Here is an 18206-nt window from a genome sequence, read left to right on the forward strand (position 1 = left end):
GGGAGTCATGGGGAAGGCAGATTTTCTTTTTCTTGCCTTCTCTACCTCATATGGGGCTTAAGTTTTTTGAAAAAAATCTTATTTCCTCTTGTCGCTACACCTCTGTGGCAGGTGATTTTTTTTTTTCTTGATTGACATTCAGAATATGTGCCACATGGAAATTTGAGCCTCTTCAAGGTTTTTTGTTTTTGTTTTTTAAATTTTTGTTATTGTTTTGATTGTACTTGTATTATTTTACACATCCTTTTTGTGAAATATTTATTCCTTTTTTTAAAATTGGAATAACCTTGGTCCTAATCACCTCCGGATAAACAGGATTTTGTTACAGAGCAGTATATGTTTGCCAGGGAAACCAAGTAATTGGGGATATAAAAATTTTCATTCCTGGAAATTGTCCTTTATTAACATGAAATTATATCATCCAGGCACTGCAATTAAGTGGGCAGGCACTATTTTATACAGCTACCTTTTTTGTTTTTTAAACAAGCTTTAAAAAACCCCTAAACTGGGATTGTGTCTTAATCATCTTCCTATCTCTAGTCCCTGGTACATAGTAGATGTTCCATAAATGTTTGCTGAATAAAGGGGTTGATTTTCTGTTGAATGGCAAAAGTAATTTTTTTATCACACTGTTTTGATTAGAGGTCAAGGATTACTGAATTTGGCACATGAAGAGCATGGTTGTAGGACTCGATGCTTCTCTTGGTTCTGCCCCCAACTTAATTTGTGACTTTGGGGAAAGTCACTTAATCTCTCAGCACCTTGGTTTCTTTATCTGTAAAAAGAGGCTCTATGACTAGATGATCTTGAAGGCGCCTTTCAACACAAAGTTGTATCATCTGTGATCACTGCATTTAAAAAATTTAGGAATGGCATATGAATCATTTAAAAGCTTCTTACTGCATAACCCTGATAAGCGGCTGTAAGGGTATGTCTCTCCTTTGTGCTTTGAAGCAGATATCAAATTGTTCCTATTTGAAGAAAAATGTAAGGGGGGGTGTGAAAATAATTGGTGAAAAGTTACTTTTAAAAATTATTGTATCTAGAGCACTCTGTATTTTAGAGTTTTGCTCCAGTTTAAAAAAAAAAAAAGAGCTGCAAACAAAAATAGGTTATCTCTCTTTAAAAGTAACGTAAATGTCTAATGCACATGAAACTTTTCATCCATACTGTAAATCAAAGAAGCACAAATTAAGACAGCAATAAGATATATTTTGCCTATCAAATTTGTAAACATTTAAAAATAACACTCATTTTTGGCAAGGGTATTAAGAAACAGGGACTCAGAGCAATGGGAGTGTATTTAAATTGGTACAACTGTTCTGGAGGGCAATTTGAGAGTTTCTCAAAATGCTGAAAAGTGTGTATACTTTTGACCTGCAATTCCACTTCTAGAGAAATTTATTTTAAAGCAATTTATCATGGAAGAGTACAAAATTTTATTCACATTAATGCTAATTATAGTGTTATATATCTAGGAAGACAAAAGATACAAACTCAAATCTCTTGGTTGTAAGACTATGGGTCACTTTAATTTTCTTCTTTACTTTTTTATGGTTTCTATATCTTCTGTAAATGTTTTTTAAAATATGGGCTTGTCTTTAATGAGTGTGTAGAAGTATTTCCCTTCTCATTTCCACTATTCAACACTTTCTTGCTTTTATTTCTGAACAGGTCTCCAGGAAAGGTTGTGATTTCAACATTAAAGGTGAGTTGTGCTTTCTGAAAGTGATAAGTATATTTCTACAAATTGTATACACTTTTCATTCATTTTTCTCTTTTATGTAATTCTTCGTTTTCTGCTTTTGCTTGCTATTACTTATTTTTTGCTAAGTACTATTATCATTGTATCTTACTCTAGGTGTGATTAGGTACTTTAGAAATACCTAAATAAATATTGTACTGTAAGGAAGGGACTATAAGTATTTTTTAGATTTCTGCTAATTTTTATTTGGTTTATAATTTTTAGAATAAAAGAACACTATAAAATACTTGTATTTGTGTGTGTGTGTGTGTTTTTAATTGAAAAAGTAATACTTGCATGACAGAAATATGGAGTAACCAAAACACTTGTATACTTCTTATGGGCACATGTATTGGTATCATAATTATATATAAAAATCAATCTTAGCCTTATATTCAAGCAAAGAAGTTTGATATTGAGACATTATGCCAATGAGAACCATTTTAAATACAAGAATATCACCAAACAGAACTATTTACATCAAATAGAATATATACTATATGTGTATGTTTGTGTATGGTTGTGTTTGTGTGTACGTCAGTACATATGTATGTATAATCTCAAACATGCTGTATTTTTTTTTCAGTTTCAGTGTCCCTACCTTCTGTTTATACACATTGGATATTGATCTGTTTGATAAATTGTGGTGTATTCATATGGAATATTCTGTAGCAGTGGCTATGAATGAATTAGTTATACACAATAACATGGATGAATTTCAGCACCATGGTGTTGAGTGGGGGAAATAAAACTAGTCACAGGAAAATACATGTAGTAAGATTCCATTTATATTAAGTCCAAAAGCATGCAAAACTAGAGAATATATTGTTCAGAGACACAAGCATAGTAAAACTATAAAGAACAGCAAGGGAATGATAAACACAAAGTTTAGGATATCAGTCATCTCTGAGGGGGAAAGAATGTAATGGAAATGGAGAAGGACATACAAGAGACTTGAAAGCTAATAGTAATACTGTTCTTTTTCTTAAACTGAGTACTTAAGAAAGGTTATATCATAATTCTTTATTCCTTATATTTTATAAAAATTCTTTTATATTAACTATTTAATAAAACCATTTTAAAAAACAACTCATGGACATGGTTAAAATTCACTCAGTGAGAAAAGAAGATGGTTGAAAATGTAACTTCCCTCCCATTCTTCACCTTCCACTTCCCAGTCCTCCTATCCAGAGACTATTGCTATTTATGCTTGTAGATTTTAAAAGCCACTTAGATCTTAAGATATTTTTAGGTTATAACAAATAGGTTTGGGGAATTTATTTTATCTCAGTAATTATAGATTGTCCTTAACTTGAATAAAATTAGATACAAAATGTACATATTTAGTAAATATGAAGTTGGATATAGTTCTTTTTTACTTTTTATTTTGAAATAATTATAGAGTCACAGAAAGCTGCAAAGATAGTACAGAGAAGTCCTGTTATCCTTCACCCACTTTCCCCAGTGGTTATGTCTTAATTATAGTACAATATCAAAACCAAGAATTTGACGGTGGTACAGTGTGAGTGTATAGTTCTGTGTCATTTTATTACATGTGTATGTTTGTATAACCACCACCACAATCCAGATGAGATCTAGTTTATCACCACAGAGAGCTTCCTTTATAAAGCCACACCCACCACCTCCCCACATCATCCCTAACCCCAGGCAGCCAGCCACTAATCTGTTTTCCATCTCAATAATTTTGTCATTTGAGAATGTCCTATAAATGGAATCATATAGTGTGTGACCTTTTGAGGTTGGCTCAAATGATTGAGATCCATCCAAGTTGTTGCATGTGTCAATGGTTTATTCCTTTTTGTTGTTAAGTAATATTCTATGATGTGGATGTACATGGGTTATTGAGTGCTTATTGTGTATAACAGCATATCTATTGATACCTTAAGCAATCCAAAGAAAAGTTTGATATAGTTCCTATTTTTGATGACTTTACAACCTCACAGAAAAGATACATATATATAAGAAGGGATGATACATGAGGTATTGATGTTTGTAGACTAGAATAGACCTTAAGTACTACAGGGAGTTTGGAGGAGGAAGGGGGACATAGAGCAATTGTGAGAGCACTGTTGCCTGGAATAGGAGAGAAAATTTTTCGGGAGGAGGTAGAACTTGTGTTAGGCTTTGAAAATTGGGAGAGATTTGCATAGGTGGATAGAGAAAAATGGGGAAAGCATTGTATGTTAGGTAATAGTATGAACTAATTAATATGCAAAGGCAGAGAATTTGCTGGGCGCATTGAAAGACTGGTGTGACTAATGTAAACATTTCAGTGGTGGAATGTTGGTAAAGTAAATTGGGGCCAGATTTCCATGAGCCTTGAATGTCAGGTTAAGAAATCTGGGCTTTAAAATTTTGAAGCAAGATATTTAAAGTCAATTTTTATATGCCTTACAAGATTTTTTGCTGGGGAATTAACAAAAGATAAGTGGTAGAAGGGTGGAAGAAAGTTTGGGGGAAAGAGACTAAGTGCAGAGAGAGCTATTAAGAGGTTAGAATGTCAAGACATGAGACTCCAACAGAGGGATGGTGTTGATAGGAATGGATGGATGCATATGACAACTATTGAAGAGTTGTTTCCTGGTTTTTGTTTCTTGTTTTTTTTTCTCTCCTCAGCAAAAAAGAGTGGCGGTCACATCTCAAACATTTTTTTAAATTTCACTTTAGTCACAGTTAATTACTCATTACTCATTACACAGTTACTTCCTCATTACTAAAAACCAGAAGTGACCTGAATTTTTTAGTAACATTTTAGTAAGCTAACATTTTTAGCTTAATGTTCTTTAGTAGATAATAATGAAGATTTCTTTGAGTGTAGATCACTTTTGTTCAAATGATTTGTGAAACTGGGTCTTTTGTTGGATGTGCTTATTAAAATTAAAAAGCTCAATTCTTATAACTGAATACTATGAGGAGGGTACAGACGGCTCTCTAATATCCAATACAGAGGGAGGGAAGCAGTGGTGTGAATTGCTAGAAATTGAATGCTCTATCATACCTTTTAAGAAAGCATGTATCTGAGGTTGTGATAGGTAGGAGTTAGAGAAATGGCCTAATGGTGGGAAGCTGGGATTTAGTAGGTACTGTGCTACAGTAATGGGGCAGCCCATCTCCAGAAAAAGGTAATAATTGAGGACTGTCTCAAGTCTAGCTAAGTTGGCATTGGTTGTCTGTAGGCACATGCTTGGCTTCCATTGCTTTGTCCTCAAAGCCTGATCGAGGTGCTAGGGGAAGGACCTGGACCTTAAAGCTCACTAAGGAGAGAATCATAGATGACTATATGTACTAAATCAGGTTTTACTAAGAAATCTTCCAATTAACCTCTCTAGAGATCAGATCCTCTGGTAGGTGCCATATCACTCCTTAAAACTAGGACTTAACAGCAGTTTACCTTATAGGAGTTGATATCTTTCAGAAGTTCAAAGTCTAAGAGAGTTTTGTTAAAGCCAAATAAAATAGAAGCCTAATCATTGCTTGGCAGTTTTGGTCTGTGATCTTTGTAAGTATTAAAACAAATTAAATTGAGGTACAGGAATTATTAGTATGTATTTTTCTTAGGTTAACTTAGGGAAAATATCCATGGAATTAAGGTTGTACAGTGCTTCTGATTTCCCTACTAATGAACAGTTATTGGAGGGTAATTGGGTAAATACAGTTAATTTGTAGGACAGTTGAAGGTGTTTCTCTAATATGCATTAACCGTTCTTAACTATCATCAGCTTTCAAGAATTCTCTCTCATCTTGTCAAGATGGCTATTTCAGGGTGGTCAGGGAAGGCTTTTCTGATGTAATAATGCCTGAGCTATGACCCTAAGGATGGTAAAGAACCATCCAGTTGGCCAAAGTATAATTGTGTGGTTGTGATGGGAGAGGGAGGTGAGAAATATAGATGTCAAAGATGTAGGCAGGAGCCATATCATGTTAGGTGCTCATGGGCTGTGGTAGAGTTTAGATTTTATCTAATACTTCAAATTCCATGAAACAACTTTTCTCTAGAAGAATCTGTATAAGAATTGATAGTATTTCCCAAATGCTGGGAGGAATTCAATGAAACAACTTTTCAGCTTGAAGATGTTGGAAGTCCTACAGAAATTTCTCTAGCACATTAAATCTTTAGCATTATAATAGTCTCTGGAGTAGAGAGATTATTGGAGCCTGTCCTGATACTTGTATAATTGCTACCTTAATACATACATACATCCTTATGTATCTTAGGTCATTTATCTGTCAAAAATGGTTATAGTGACTTTCTGACAAGCTCTGTGATGTACACCAAGAATTATGAAAAGTTTTTTTCTCAGTATTAGTAGTACATTCAAATTGCTGTACTTCTATAAATGTAAAGAAAACTTAAGATGGAAAAGAATATTGTGTTAAGATTTGCAAATGTATGATTATCTTACTTTACCCGAATTTTTTTTCCAACAGAAATGCAGCATCCATTTTACCTTCTCTAACCTCCCAAATATATATATATATGTACGTATGTGTATATGAATGTATACGTAGATATATATGTATTTTTGGTGGGTTTAATTTTTTTCATCTGTTACTGTTTTGGAGACTTCATTTAATACCGGTTAAATCTTGATTCCTTTTATCTAAAGCGTATAGAGTTTTTAAGAAAATGATTCTCTGAACATGGTCTTCCTCATTATGTACTTTTGTGTTTATTCATATTTATGAAGCGATACTTTGGAAAAAATAACAATTTTAATTCAACCCTTTGCTTAAGTCCTTAATCTTTTTAAGCTACAAAGGTACTTAGTAGTTCTTATCTTCCTGCACAGTTTTTTAATGTTAAAAAGTTGGGTACATGTAAAGGAAAATATCCTATTACAATAGAAAAATCAAAAATTGCTGATTGGTAACCTTCCTATGCAAATTAAATTGTCCCAATTGGCATAAAAATCTCTGGGCATCTATCAGTATACAAACATCTAAGCTCTTTATGGGCCTTTGATTTATTAATGCTATAATTTCTAATTTATACCCATTTTAAACAAAGTTTTAAAGAAAAGATATTTGGTCTTTGTTTCTTTTCTTTTTAAAATAGGAAGCAGAGAACTCTGCATACAAAGTTGGAAATGAGTCCCCTGTACAAGAATTGAAGCAAGATGTGTCTAAAAAGGTTTGTAAGATAAAATGTCAATATTAGTTTAGCAGATGTCATATTTTTATGGTATATTTAAAGTGGAAAATTTTTTATATTCTTTTAGTATAGTGCCCTGTACGTGGTGGATGTTCAGTAAACGTTCCTGAATCTGTTGAATTTGTGATTGAAGGCGCATCAGGCTTTTTAGAAGGCATTTTGTAATTGAACTAATTGGTAATTTATCCTTGAATCAGTATTTTGAGAAATGATTTGTAATGTGTTTTTATTTTTTATACTTGTATTTTTATTAGAGTAAGCTATAGCTACTCTTGAGGTTAGTACCAAGAAGTAAAGGTACTGAAAAACTCAGTGCAGCAAATTCTAATGTCTTGAGGAGTTAGAGGTTACAAGAAGTCATTACTCTTCTAGTACCTTTGATAACTTTTAAGTAATTGATCATATGAAGCTTCAGGGTTTGGTTTACTGGAAGAGACTGAGCATAAGATAAAAATGTTGGCAATGGGTTGTTCACAGTATCAGGATAAAACCCAAGGAGAAAGAATGGTGTGTGTCTTTTCATTTATACCAGTTTTGAGTGTTTTCTGTGCCCCAGGCACTGTTCTAGCGAGTGGATTTCCAGAGACCAATGCGACGACACATCCTCTATCGCAGAGTTTCTCAACAGCAACACCTTTGGGGTGAATAATTCTTTGTTGTGGGGGGAAGGAGAGATTGTTCTGTACATTGTAGACTGTTTAGCAGCATTCCTGGCTTTGACTCACTAGATGTCAACGTCCGCCCCCCCCCAGCCCCCCACCAACCCCTACCCCATCTTGACAACCAAAAATGTCTCCAGACATCACTGAATGTCTGGGGGAATGATACTGGGCAAAATCACCACCAATGTAGATTCATTGTTCTACCCTTACGGAATTTAGAAATTAATGGACTACATATTTTAATATTGATCATACTTTTTCCTTTAAAAAGAAAAATTTCCTCTTTGGGAAAAATGGTTTTGTGTATCAGCATGAATGAGCTAACAAGAGTGGTACCCTTTTTTTTTTTAATCAGAAATTTCCCACAATTCTACACAAACAAACAGCTGTCTTGATTTTTTGGCATTCCCTTCTGGTTCTCACTCATTTGGTTTTTTTTTTTTTTTTTTTTTGGCCTATTTGTAGTGTAGATAGAATTTTGTTGGTGATGGTGTTGTTTTGTTTCTGACAGAATTTTATATTCTACCTTTTCCTCTTAACATTTTTTGATTTTCATCATATTTCTACATGATTTTAATACTCAGTTTTCATTTGGTCTATTAGCTTCCATCAAGCAAATGGATTATTATGTATCTAGCCATTTTTATTGTTGAAAACTTGAAAAGTTTCTGTTTTTCCACTAGAGCTTTTCTTTCCCTTTTTAAGAATTTTTTCTTGGGATAAATTACAAATGGGTAAGTGTAGTTAGTAGCCCAAAAAAAGTGATTTTTAAGGAGAGTTTAGAAGCTGAAAAAATAGTAAACACTATGGAGCCATAGAGTGAGTCTTAAGACTCTAGGTATTACTTTTTAAGTTCTAGCCTTTTCTAGTGAATTAAGTATCCAACATTAATGATAAAGGCTGTGGGGTTATACCCTGGATCAGGACACAATCCCTGTTCCCAGTAACTTACATTTTAGTGGAGAAAATTGGATAAACACAAAACTGAGTGTAATAAGTGTTCAAATAAACTTGCAAACTTGATAAGAACACAAAGGGAGGCTTTACTTTCTCCTTGAGGATAGGAATGGGGAAGGAGGACGTAGCATCTGAACTGGTTCTTGATGAATGGATAAGATTTGGGCAGGCAGAGATGGAAGAGGAAAGGCATAACCAAAGGCGTGGAGATGAGGAATGTGCAGAATGTTTGACGATGAGTCTAGAGACCAAAGTTAGGGCCAGATTATGGGAAGGCCTCTGATGTCATACTAAAACATCTGGTTTTTATTTTACAGTCACTGTGAAAGCAATGATTTTTTTGAAGCAGGGAGGTGATAGGAAACAAACAGTTCCTTTAGCATGATCCTTTCTATGTTAGTCTTGATTCTCACTGTTCTCTTGTTCTTTCCCCATTTGCTACCTCCTGAAACCCGGCAGGGAACGGAGGTGGGGAAACAGGGCTAGGTACTGTAAATAGGTGCTATGGGGGCATATCAAGAGGTAGAAAACATGGGCCTTGTTTTCCAGGTGTGGAGAAAATGTTTATATAGAGCTAGCTTATGTACTACTCTGTATTTATATTCTAGTTCATATTATAATGAACAGTAAGAGTGATAGGAGTTCAGAAGAGGAAGAGATTGTCCTCAGGTAAGGGATTAGAGAAGGTTTAAGATTTTCAACCTTGTTTTAAGCCCTCTGATGGCATAGGCCTTTTCACTCTGCATAGTGATTATTTGAAACCTTTACATTCACCTCATGCTCACTGTGCCCACCTGCATCTGCTTACTTTCATCAGATAACCTTGCTTCCCACTGCATGTAGGTGTTAGAGGCTAAGAAGCCTGAATTCAGTCCTTTTCATCATCTCTCACTTCCCTCACCTGCAAACTTGTTTTCATCTTTTACCTATTTTTCATGCCATTCCTGAGAATTTAGTATTCTTTTTTTTTTCCTGTCCAAAGTAGAATGATATAAAGAACACTGGATTTTTTGGAGAAAAACCCGGATTTCAGTTTTGACTTTGTAGTTTACTAGCTGTGGGACCTTGGGCGAAATACTTAATGCCTTTACCTCAGATTCCTGCTTTTGTAGAAGGGAGATAATCTAGCTCCCTCACAAGGTCTGTGTAAAGATTAAATGGCAAATGTGTGTACTGGGTCTAATACACAGCAGACCCTCTTTCCTTTCTTCTCCAGAACTTGTTATCTTCCTTTCCATTGGCTCCTTCCCCTCTGCTTATAAAAATGCTGGATCATTTTCTTGCACCCTCTTCCATGTATAGCCAAGCTTTTTGAGAACATAGAGTGTGCTGGCTGTCCCTATGTCTTCACCTCTTATTCATTCGTAAATGTACTGTAATCTGGCTTCTGTTACTGCTAAAGTACTCAGAGCTCAGTAACTACCTAATTGACAAATTAGGTGGACTCTAGTTTATATTTCTCTGGTAAAAGTAAGGTAGGTCTAGGATAAAAATCTGAAGATTGAGAAAAATTAATATGTAGAATATGCTGGGAAATCAGGGATGAATATTATTGAACGGCTTAATATCCAGTTCAACTTGGCATGAATTTGTAGTAGACCACATCAAGATAGTTCCATAACACATTCTGTTAACTTTCTGGAGCCAAAGAATTGAGAAAGCAGAAGTCATCCATGTCTCCGTGGTGGAAAGATAAATGAGTGGGCTGGGAGATTTATTGTGTTAATAATAACAGGACTGGGTAGAAAATATATTTTCTTCTAAATGTTGGTAGGAGACGCAGAAAGCCTGCCTGTAGTTTTCAACTGTAGATAAGAAATAAAAGGGAAAAAAGGCAAGATGAGCTGGGTATTTGAACTCTTTTCATGGTCCTGCCATCTCTCTGCAGAGCAGGGGATTAGATGTAGCCTGTTTAAGAACATTAATCTCCCTGCATCTGCTGGCTTTCCATGTCAGGCTTGAGTTCAGAGCTGAACAACTTGAAATCTTGTACAAGGTGGTTTTTATTCTCATAGTTTTGTTAACTAGGCTCAAACCAGCAGGCAACTAACTTGGCATAAATATGTAAATGAACTATGACATGAAGCATCTGAATGTAAATTTAGGTTTAAACTTTCTTTTACAGGGTTGATTGAATTTTTGTGATTACACGTACTAACACAGATTCCCTATATAATGGTTAAGAGTACAGTGTCTGGAACCAAACTCCCTACTTTTATGCCAGCTTCATCACTTACTAGCTTTGTGACCTTGGACAAATCACTTGGTCCCTCTGTGCCTTAGTTCCCTCATTTGTATAATGATGATAGTAAGAGTGCTATCTTACAAGGTTGTTGTAAAGATTAAAATACGTAAAGTGTTAAGAACATTGCCTGGCACATAGTAAGTACTATATAAATGATTAGCTGTTATTTTGTTCTTGTAAATAGCTTCACTGTTTTTTTTTCAACTGCTTTTTAACCTTTCATCAGATTATTGAAAGTATTATTGAGGAGAGTCAGAAAGTACTACAGCTTGAAGATGACTCTTTGGATTCCAAAGGAAAAGGACAGTCTGATCAGGCTACTGCCAGTCCTATCATGGCTGGAACAGATCTTAGCAATATACCTGGATTGTTAGCCGTAGATCAAGTACTGCAGGAAGATTCCCAAAAGGCAGAGAGTCAGGATGTATCTGAAGAAACTGAATTAGAATCAAAAAAATGTTTTCCTTCTGATGACACATGTGACAAGCCAGTAGATGAAACCACTAAGTTAACTGAAATAAGTTCAACTGAACAACAGCTTAATGTGCCTGAAACTGAAACAGAAGTGTTGAACAAGGAAGCAGTGGAAGTCAAAGAAAGTGATGTTCTAGAACCTGCGTCCTCACACTCCTTATCTACTAAAGATTTTGCTGTTGTGGAAGAAGTTGCTCCTGCCAAACCACCAAGACAGCTTACTCCAGAACCTGATATAGTAGCTAGTACAAAGAAACCTGTTCCAGCACGCCCACCTCCTCCAACTAATTTCCCGCCTCCTAGACCCCCACCTCCATCTCGACCTGCTCCACCACCAAGAAAAAAGAAAAGCGAATTGGAGTTTGAGGCTCTTAAGACACCTGATCTAGATGGCAAGTATTCATTGAGAAATAGCTATTTTTGTGGGGAGTTTTTGGAGTTGAAACTTGAACTTTCTGATTTTTTTTTTCAGTTTTTGCTGTATATAACCACATTGATGACCAAGTTATAAAACTTATTTTAGTAATAGAAAGTCAAAATGTTTACATTGGTGTTGTTACATTACTGTAATTAAACATTTCAGCAGACTTTCAAATCTGTTACCATTGGAGAGCCAGTGTGGCATAGTGAAAAGAGCATAGGATTTGGACACTTACGATTTGAATTCAAGTCCTAGTTCTCTTCATGTGTAAGTTGTGTAGCCTTGAGGAATTTAACATATTTGAACCCTGGTTTCCCCATATATAAAACGAGAGTAATAAAACCACTTTTCTCAGAGGATTGTTCTAAGCATCAGCCAGATAAAGGTTAAAGCACTTTTCAAGCTATGTATAAGGTCTTATATAAATATTAGTTGTTGTTGTTGTTGTTATTATTATTGCAGTTCCCAAAGAGAATATTACATCTGATACTCTCCTAACTACAAACATGGCTTCAGAGAGTACAGTCAAAGATTCTCAGCCTTCTCTTGATTTGGCAAGTGCTACCAGTGGAGATAAAATAGTTACTGCCCAGGTTGGTGAATTTGTGTTATATTTGATACAGGCTTTCTCAACTTTCTGCAACTGGCTGGTTTGTTGATGGTTTTGGTTTTGGTTTTGGTTTTGGTTTTGGTTTGTTGATTGTTGAACCTTCTTTTCTTCTCCAGGCCAAATATTTCCTTGTCCCCAAAACCTGGCTACCTTACATCCCTTGTCTAGCTCTGCTACCTAAGTAGCTGGCTGATTCTGGCAAGCTATTTAACATCTGAGTCTGAGATGGCTCATTGATGAAATGAGGGGAAAACCTTCCTTGAAGGTTTCTTGCAAGGTTGAAATGAGCTAGGGTATGCCAAGTACCTGGCATGTAGTAGGTATTCAAAAAGTGACAGATGCTGCTATATGTAATATTTATTAATAAATACCAACTATAATCTTCATTTATCTGACCTATAGTGGTCAAAATTGGGGACTTTTATTTTTTATAATTTCCTTTTCCTAATCATGAAAAAAAAACTTCATACACTAGGCTATATATCCATATATGAGGCAATAGAAAGGACTTGATAACATGAATTTCTACCACCGCCAAATTCTGGGATTCAAGGGGGTTACTTATGTGGTAGCTGTGGTTAGAGCAGGTTAGCCGACTGGGAGATACTATCATACTAAGCGAAGTAAGTCAGACAGAGAAAGACAAATATCATATGATATCGGAATCTAAAAAAAAATGATACAAATGAACTTATTTACAAAACAGAAACATACAGACTTGGAAAACAAACTTATGGTTACCAAAGGGGAAAGGTGGGGGGAGGGATAAATTAGGAGTTTGGGATTAACGTATACACACTACTATATATAAAATAGATAATCAACAAGGACCTACTGTACAGCACAGGGAACTCTGCTCAATATTCTGTAATAACCTAAAAGGGAAAAGAACTTGGAAAAGAATAGATACATGTATATGTATAACTGAATCACTTTGCTGTACACCTGAAACTAACACAACATTGTTAATCAACTATACTTCAATATAAAGTAAAATTTTTTTTAAAAATCAAGGATTCTGTGGCCACTGGAACTTGGAATAAAATTCAAAGCACATACACACACAAAAAGACACTATAGTCTTTTCAGAGCCTTAGAGCAGAGGTCAACAGTGGCCTGATTTTGTAGGGTCCCCAAGCTAAAAATGGTCTTTATATTTTTAAAGGGTTATTTTTAAAAAAAGAATATGCAACAGACACTATATATGAAGCAAAAAGCTTAAAATATTTACTATCTGGCTCTACAGAAAAAGTTTGCCAACCCCTACCCTCAAGATAGCCATGTGTATAGCTCTGATTAATGGCAGTATTAGTGCTGGCATTTTACTGGTAGAGAACTGCTTTTGGGCCAGGTTCAAATAGAACATTTATTTGCTTTCAAGACTACTCAGACATTATTTCATGAGCAGCAACACTTTTGGTACCTAATGTTTTTCAGCATGCTGGGAATAATAAAAGACTGAAATGGAGTGCTCCATTTAAATTTTTAGTAGGCTCCATTATCTGTATTATGGAATTCTTTAGAACTGTGTGTGGTAATGAATAATTGAATATTTATAGAAATTGATTCAGTCTACTTTCTGTTTATAAAATTATAATTTCAGGAAAATGGAAAAGCACCTGATGGGCAGACAATAGCAGGTGAAGTGATGGGCCCTCAGAGACCTAGGTCCAACTCTGGAAGAGAGCTTACTGATGAGGTATAATTAGATTTTTTTGTTCTTGAAAACATAAAATATAAAGGTCATGATGAGAAGATGAAAAAATTCTAGAGATGAATGGTGATGATGGTTGCACGACAATGTAAATGTACTTGATGCCGCTGAACTGTACAATTAAAAGTGGTTAAAATGGTAAATTTTGTATTATATATATTTTACCATGATTTTAAAAAATTAGCTTTATTGCTGTTAGGCAAAAAAATCATAATGTAGAGGAAAAAATGAAAATTGAAGATTGTCTTAGTTTTTTTTTTTTTAATATGCTGGAGTTTGAACTCTGACTTAAACTTGCCCTTTCACGTAATTATATGGTGCAATAAGTGTATTGAAAGCAAGGCCTATGTTTTATCGAAAGTGGGCTTAAAAAAAACTTGATATTATAGGTATATGTTTTTATACATATTAGATTATGTACAGTGTATACAGACTCAATGTTTAATTCTTACCTTAAAATTTAGTATACATCTATTGGCCGATTTATTCAGAATGAAGTTTTGAAGCAAAATCTTAATTTTTGTTTCTTTTAAACAGTACATTTAAAAAAATTATTGTACTTTGGAAAACAGTTTGGTAGTTCCTCAAAATATTAAGCATCGAGTTACCACGACCCAGCAATACCAATCCTATGTATACACCAAAGAGAAAGGAAAACATACATCCACACAAAAAATATACATAGGTGTTCATATTAGCGAAAGTGTGGAAACGACACAAATGTCCAACACCGATGAATGGATAAATAAAATGTAGTATATCCATCCATGTGGACTATTTTTTGGCAATTAAAAGGAAAGAGATACATGCTGCAATATGGATGAACCTTGACAGCATGATGCTAAGTGAAAGAAGCCAATCACAAAAAACTACATACTATATGATTTAATTTATATGAAATGTCCCGAATAGGCAAATCCATAGAGGAAAAAAGTAGATTCGTGGTTGCCAGGGACTGGGAGGAGAGGGGAATACGGCATGACAGCTAATGGGTATATGGTTTCTTTTGGGGGAGGTAGAAGTGTTCTAAACTTAGATAATGGTGATAATTGCACAACTCTGTGAATGTACTCAGAACCATTGAATTATACGCTTTAAATGAGTGCATTTTGTGGTGTGGAAATTGTATCTCACTAAAAATGTTTAAATTGTACATAGTACTGAATGTATCTAGAAAGTTCTTAGCTTGAATTTTTGAGGATTTTGTAGATTCAAAAAGATAATTAAATTATAGGTACTCTCGGTGTTATTTTTTACTTCAGGAAATTTTAGCCAGTGTAATGATTAAGAATCTGGATACTGGAGAAGAAATACCTTTGAGTCTTGCAGAAGAGAAACTGCCAACAGGTATTAATCCTCTCACTCTACACATCATGAGAAGGACTAAGGAATATGTAAGGTATGGCCTAATGTTATTATTTATCATTTGTAGTATTTCATTCAGAGTGGTGAAAAGTTCTCTGTTTATGACCTATGAGAGTCCCTAATTTGGTTTCATTCAGTCTTCTAATTTTAAAGTTAGAATTAAAATTAGAGTTAGTTAATGTATGTATTCTTAAACTTTTTTCTCTCTCTTTTTTAAAATGAGCTTTTTTTTTAAGATTCCACATATAAGTGATATCATAAAGTATTTGTCTTTCTCTGTCTGATTTATTTCATTTAGCTTAATGCTCCCAAGGTCCATCCATGTTGTCACAAATGGCTGGATTTCCTTCCTTTTTATGGCTAAATAATATTCTTCTGTGAGAGTGTGTGTGTGTGTGTGTCACATTTTCTTTATCCAGCTTTGTTCTCAAGGTTGTACAATTACTTGGGGAAAAATATATATATATATCTTAAATCTCATAGTATTTGGTTTGTCTTCTTTTAAAATGATTTATATTGGATTGGCCAAAAAGTTTGTTCGGGTTTTGCTATAACATCTTACAGAAAACCCGAACAAACTTTTCGGCCAACCCAATATTATACTAGAGACAATATTAGAACACATGAAGCTAAAAAGCCATGTGGGATAAACTCCTGGTCTTCTGAAACCTTGCTTTAAGGATCAGAAATGTTATAAATAATTGTATTGTCTTTTTAGGGTCAGAAAGTGTCTTTAGAGTGAGGTGATTGACTTTACTGTGAGATGTATGTAGAACTAAGAAATAATATCTGTGAAAGCAAAGCTTTCACATGATGTGCCTGGTAAGTAAGGAGGGAGATATTTATAAGTTAATGTGTCATTTCTGTGCAGCATGTTTTGCCCAGCAAAAAGCCTTGTTTGTGTTAGGTTTTTCTTAAATTCCTAAATTGCATTCATTTGCATTTTGTACATTGCACCTTGCTTAAAGATTCTACTCTATGATCTTTCAGGTCTTTAAATTCTCAGGGTCATCATTTAAATTAAACTTATATAAAGCATGTTAACATTTTTTTCTTACACTGATTAGCTAATTGTATACTAAGTATACATAGAGATTTTTGAGAAGTATTGGGGAAATGGCTTCTTATAAAATGACTACTTCTTCTTGTAGTAATGACGCAGCACAGTCAGATGATGAAGAGAAGTTACAGTCTCAACAAACAGATACTGATGGTGGAAGGTTAAAACAGAAAACGTGAGTTACAGTACATCCCTTTTCTTCATTTCAGGCTTTTATTTAAAAGAAAAAATATATATATATATATATGAGAGCTGCCATATTTTAAATCTATACTCTGTCCAGTTTATATGTCCATCCACCACTACCACTCCCTGCCCTCAGGCAATGGATTATGAGTTCCTTGAGGCTGTCTTGGTCATTTTTATAGCATCTGACATACAGTAAATGATCAATACATTTTGCATCATGCTTATATTTTTCTGATGGTAGGTGCCAGAAGTGTTGGTAGAAGAACATGATTGTCCTTGAAGTTGCTTTTTCCATTTCTCATCTCTCCAAATCCTATTTCTTTCTAAACCCAACTACGTGAGATTCTTCCTGACTACTCCAGTTCATAGTAAAGTTTTTCCTGTTCTCAATTTCAATGACACCTATTGTCTACGTAACTTACATTTGCTGTTTATATTTTATATTATCTTAAACTGTTTTCTGATTTTAAAAAATAAGATAAATACATGTTAAACAACTAGACCATATGTTGCAAAAGGATTTTGATCACACCATTCTTCTTCTTCCCCTATAAAAATCTAGCACAGTGCTGGACATGTAGGTTTTGCTTGATTATACACAAGTCACTTAATTGGCAATAATTCAGTCTAAGGCCTAAAATGAGTTCTCCACTCAAGTCTGATCTTTTCCTAGTGTGGCAAGTATAGCAAAGAAAGCATTGAGATTTTTTACAGCAGGTATGCCCACAGTGGAGGTATATGATAACACCTCAGCTATCTGGACCTTGGCCTTCGAGCAATGGCAACTATCAGGAGCCGGAGAATTAGAATTATTCAGGAGACATATAGACATCCAGGGAAGATGTCACTTGCTCCATGCACTAAAGCTCATTATTTTTTAAAAGAAAAGCTCCTCAGGTTTATTCAAAGCCTTTATACTTACTTCTTACATAATTTCTAAAAATCTGGTCATCTGGTATCTGATCTCAGAGCAAAATAGAAGCAGCAAACTGACATGTAAATCAGCACATAAGAATGTCAGATAATACTCTGATTGCAAGAGAGGAATCAGGAAAATGATAGAAAAGGACTCACACATTGCACAACCATTTCACATGGCAGTGCTTTCAACTTCTTCTCATGTTGTGACATACAGAACATGATATTATTTGCACTGAACCCTGGGGTAAACTGATGAGGCAGCTGATGGCCAAAAGAGACTGGCCCAGGGTTCTGGTTTCTCTGGGCCCTACCCTGTTGCCTTGAAGGCTGAGAGGGGAACCAATATTATGGCTCACTTGCAATCCATTTGAAAAGCCTTGAATGTATTAAAGAATAGTAAAGATGGTAACTGACCCTATTTATTAAAGAAAGAAACTTACCGAGCATTAAGTGCCATTGAAGAGGGCACAAAAGTATGTATTTTAGAAATGTTCTCATCCAAAATGATTAAAATATCTGTTTTCTTGCTTAAAGTAGTACTAAACCTATAGTTAACCAGAAAATATAACTTCAGAGTTATAGGTAGCAGAGACCTTATTGTGATTTTTAAAATGGTTTATCTGTTTTTAATCTCTATATCTGTATTTAATCTCTGTAGCACAGATATAGAG

At 34.7% G+C, this 18206-nt stretch overlaps 1 protein-coding gene across 1 annotated transcript in view; it reads left to right on the forward strand.

Annotated features, from left to right (window-relative positions):
• The window catches only part of WDR44 (WD repeat domain 44), an 82535-nt gene that overhangs the window by 22545 nt on the left and 41784 nt on the right, over positions 1-18206 (forward strand). Inside the window, exons 2-8 of the mRNA XM_082377096.1 lie at positions 1675-1708; positions 6822-6896; positions 11008-11647; positions 12139-12269; positions 13890-13985; positions 15263-15399; positions 16517-16600. Of these exons, the coding sequence (XP_082233222.1) occupies positions 1675-1708; positions 6822-6896; positions 11008-11647; positions 12139-12269; positions 13890-13985; positions 15263-15399; positions 16517-16600 (1197 nt within the window). The remainder of the gene's footprint in view (positions 1-1674; positions 1709-6821; positions 6897-11007; positions 11648-12138; positions 12270-13889; positions 13986-15262; positions 15400-16516; positions 16601-18206) is intronic.

The sequence above is a fragment of the Balaenoptera borealis genome (genome assembly GCF_965194805.1).
Source record: "Balaenoptera borealis genome assembly, chromosome: X".
Taxonomy (NCBI): domain Eukaryota; kingdom Metazoa; phylum Chordata; class Mammalia; order Artiodactyla; family Balaenopteridae; genus Balaenoptera; species Balaenoptera borealis.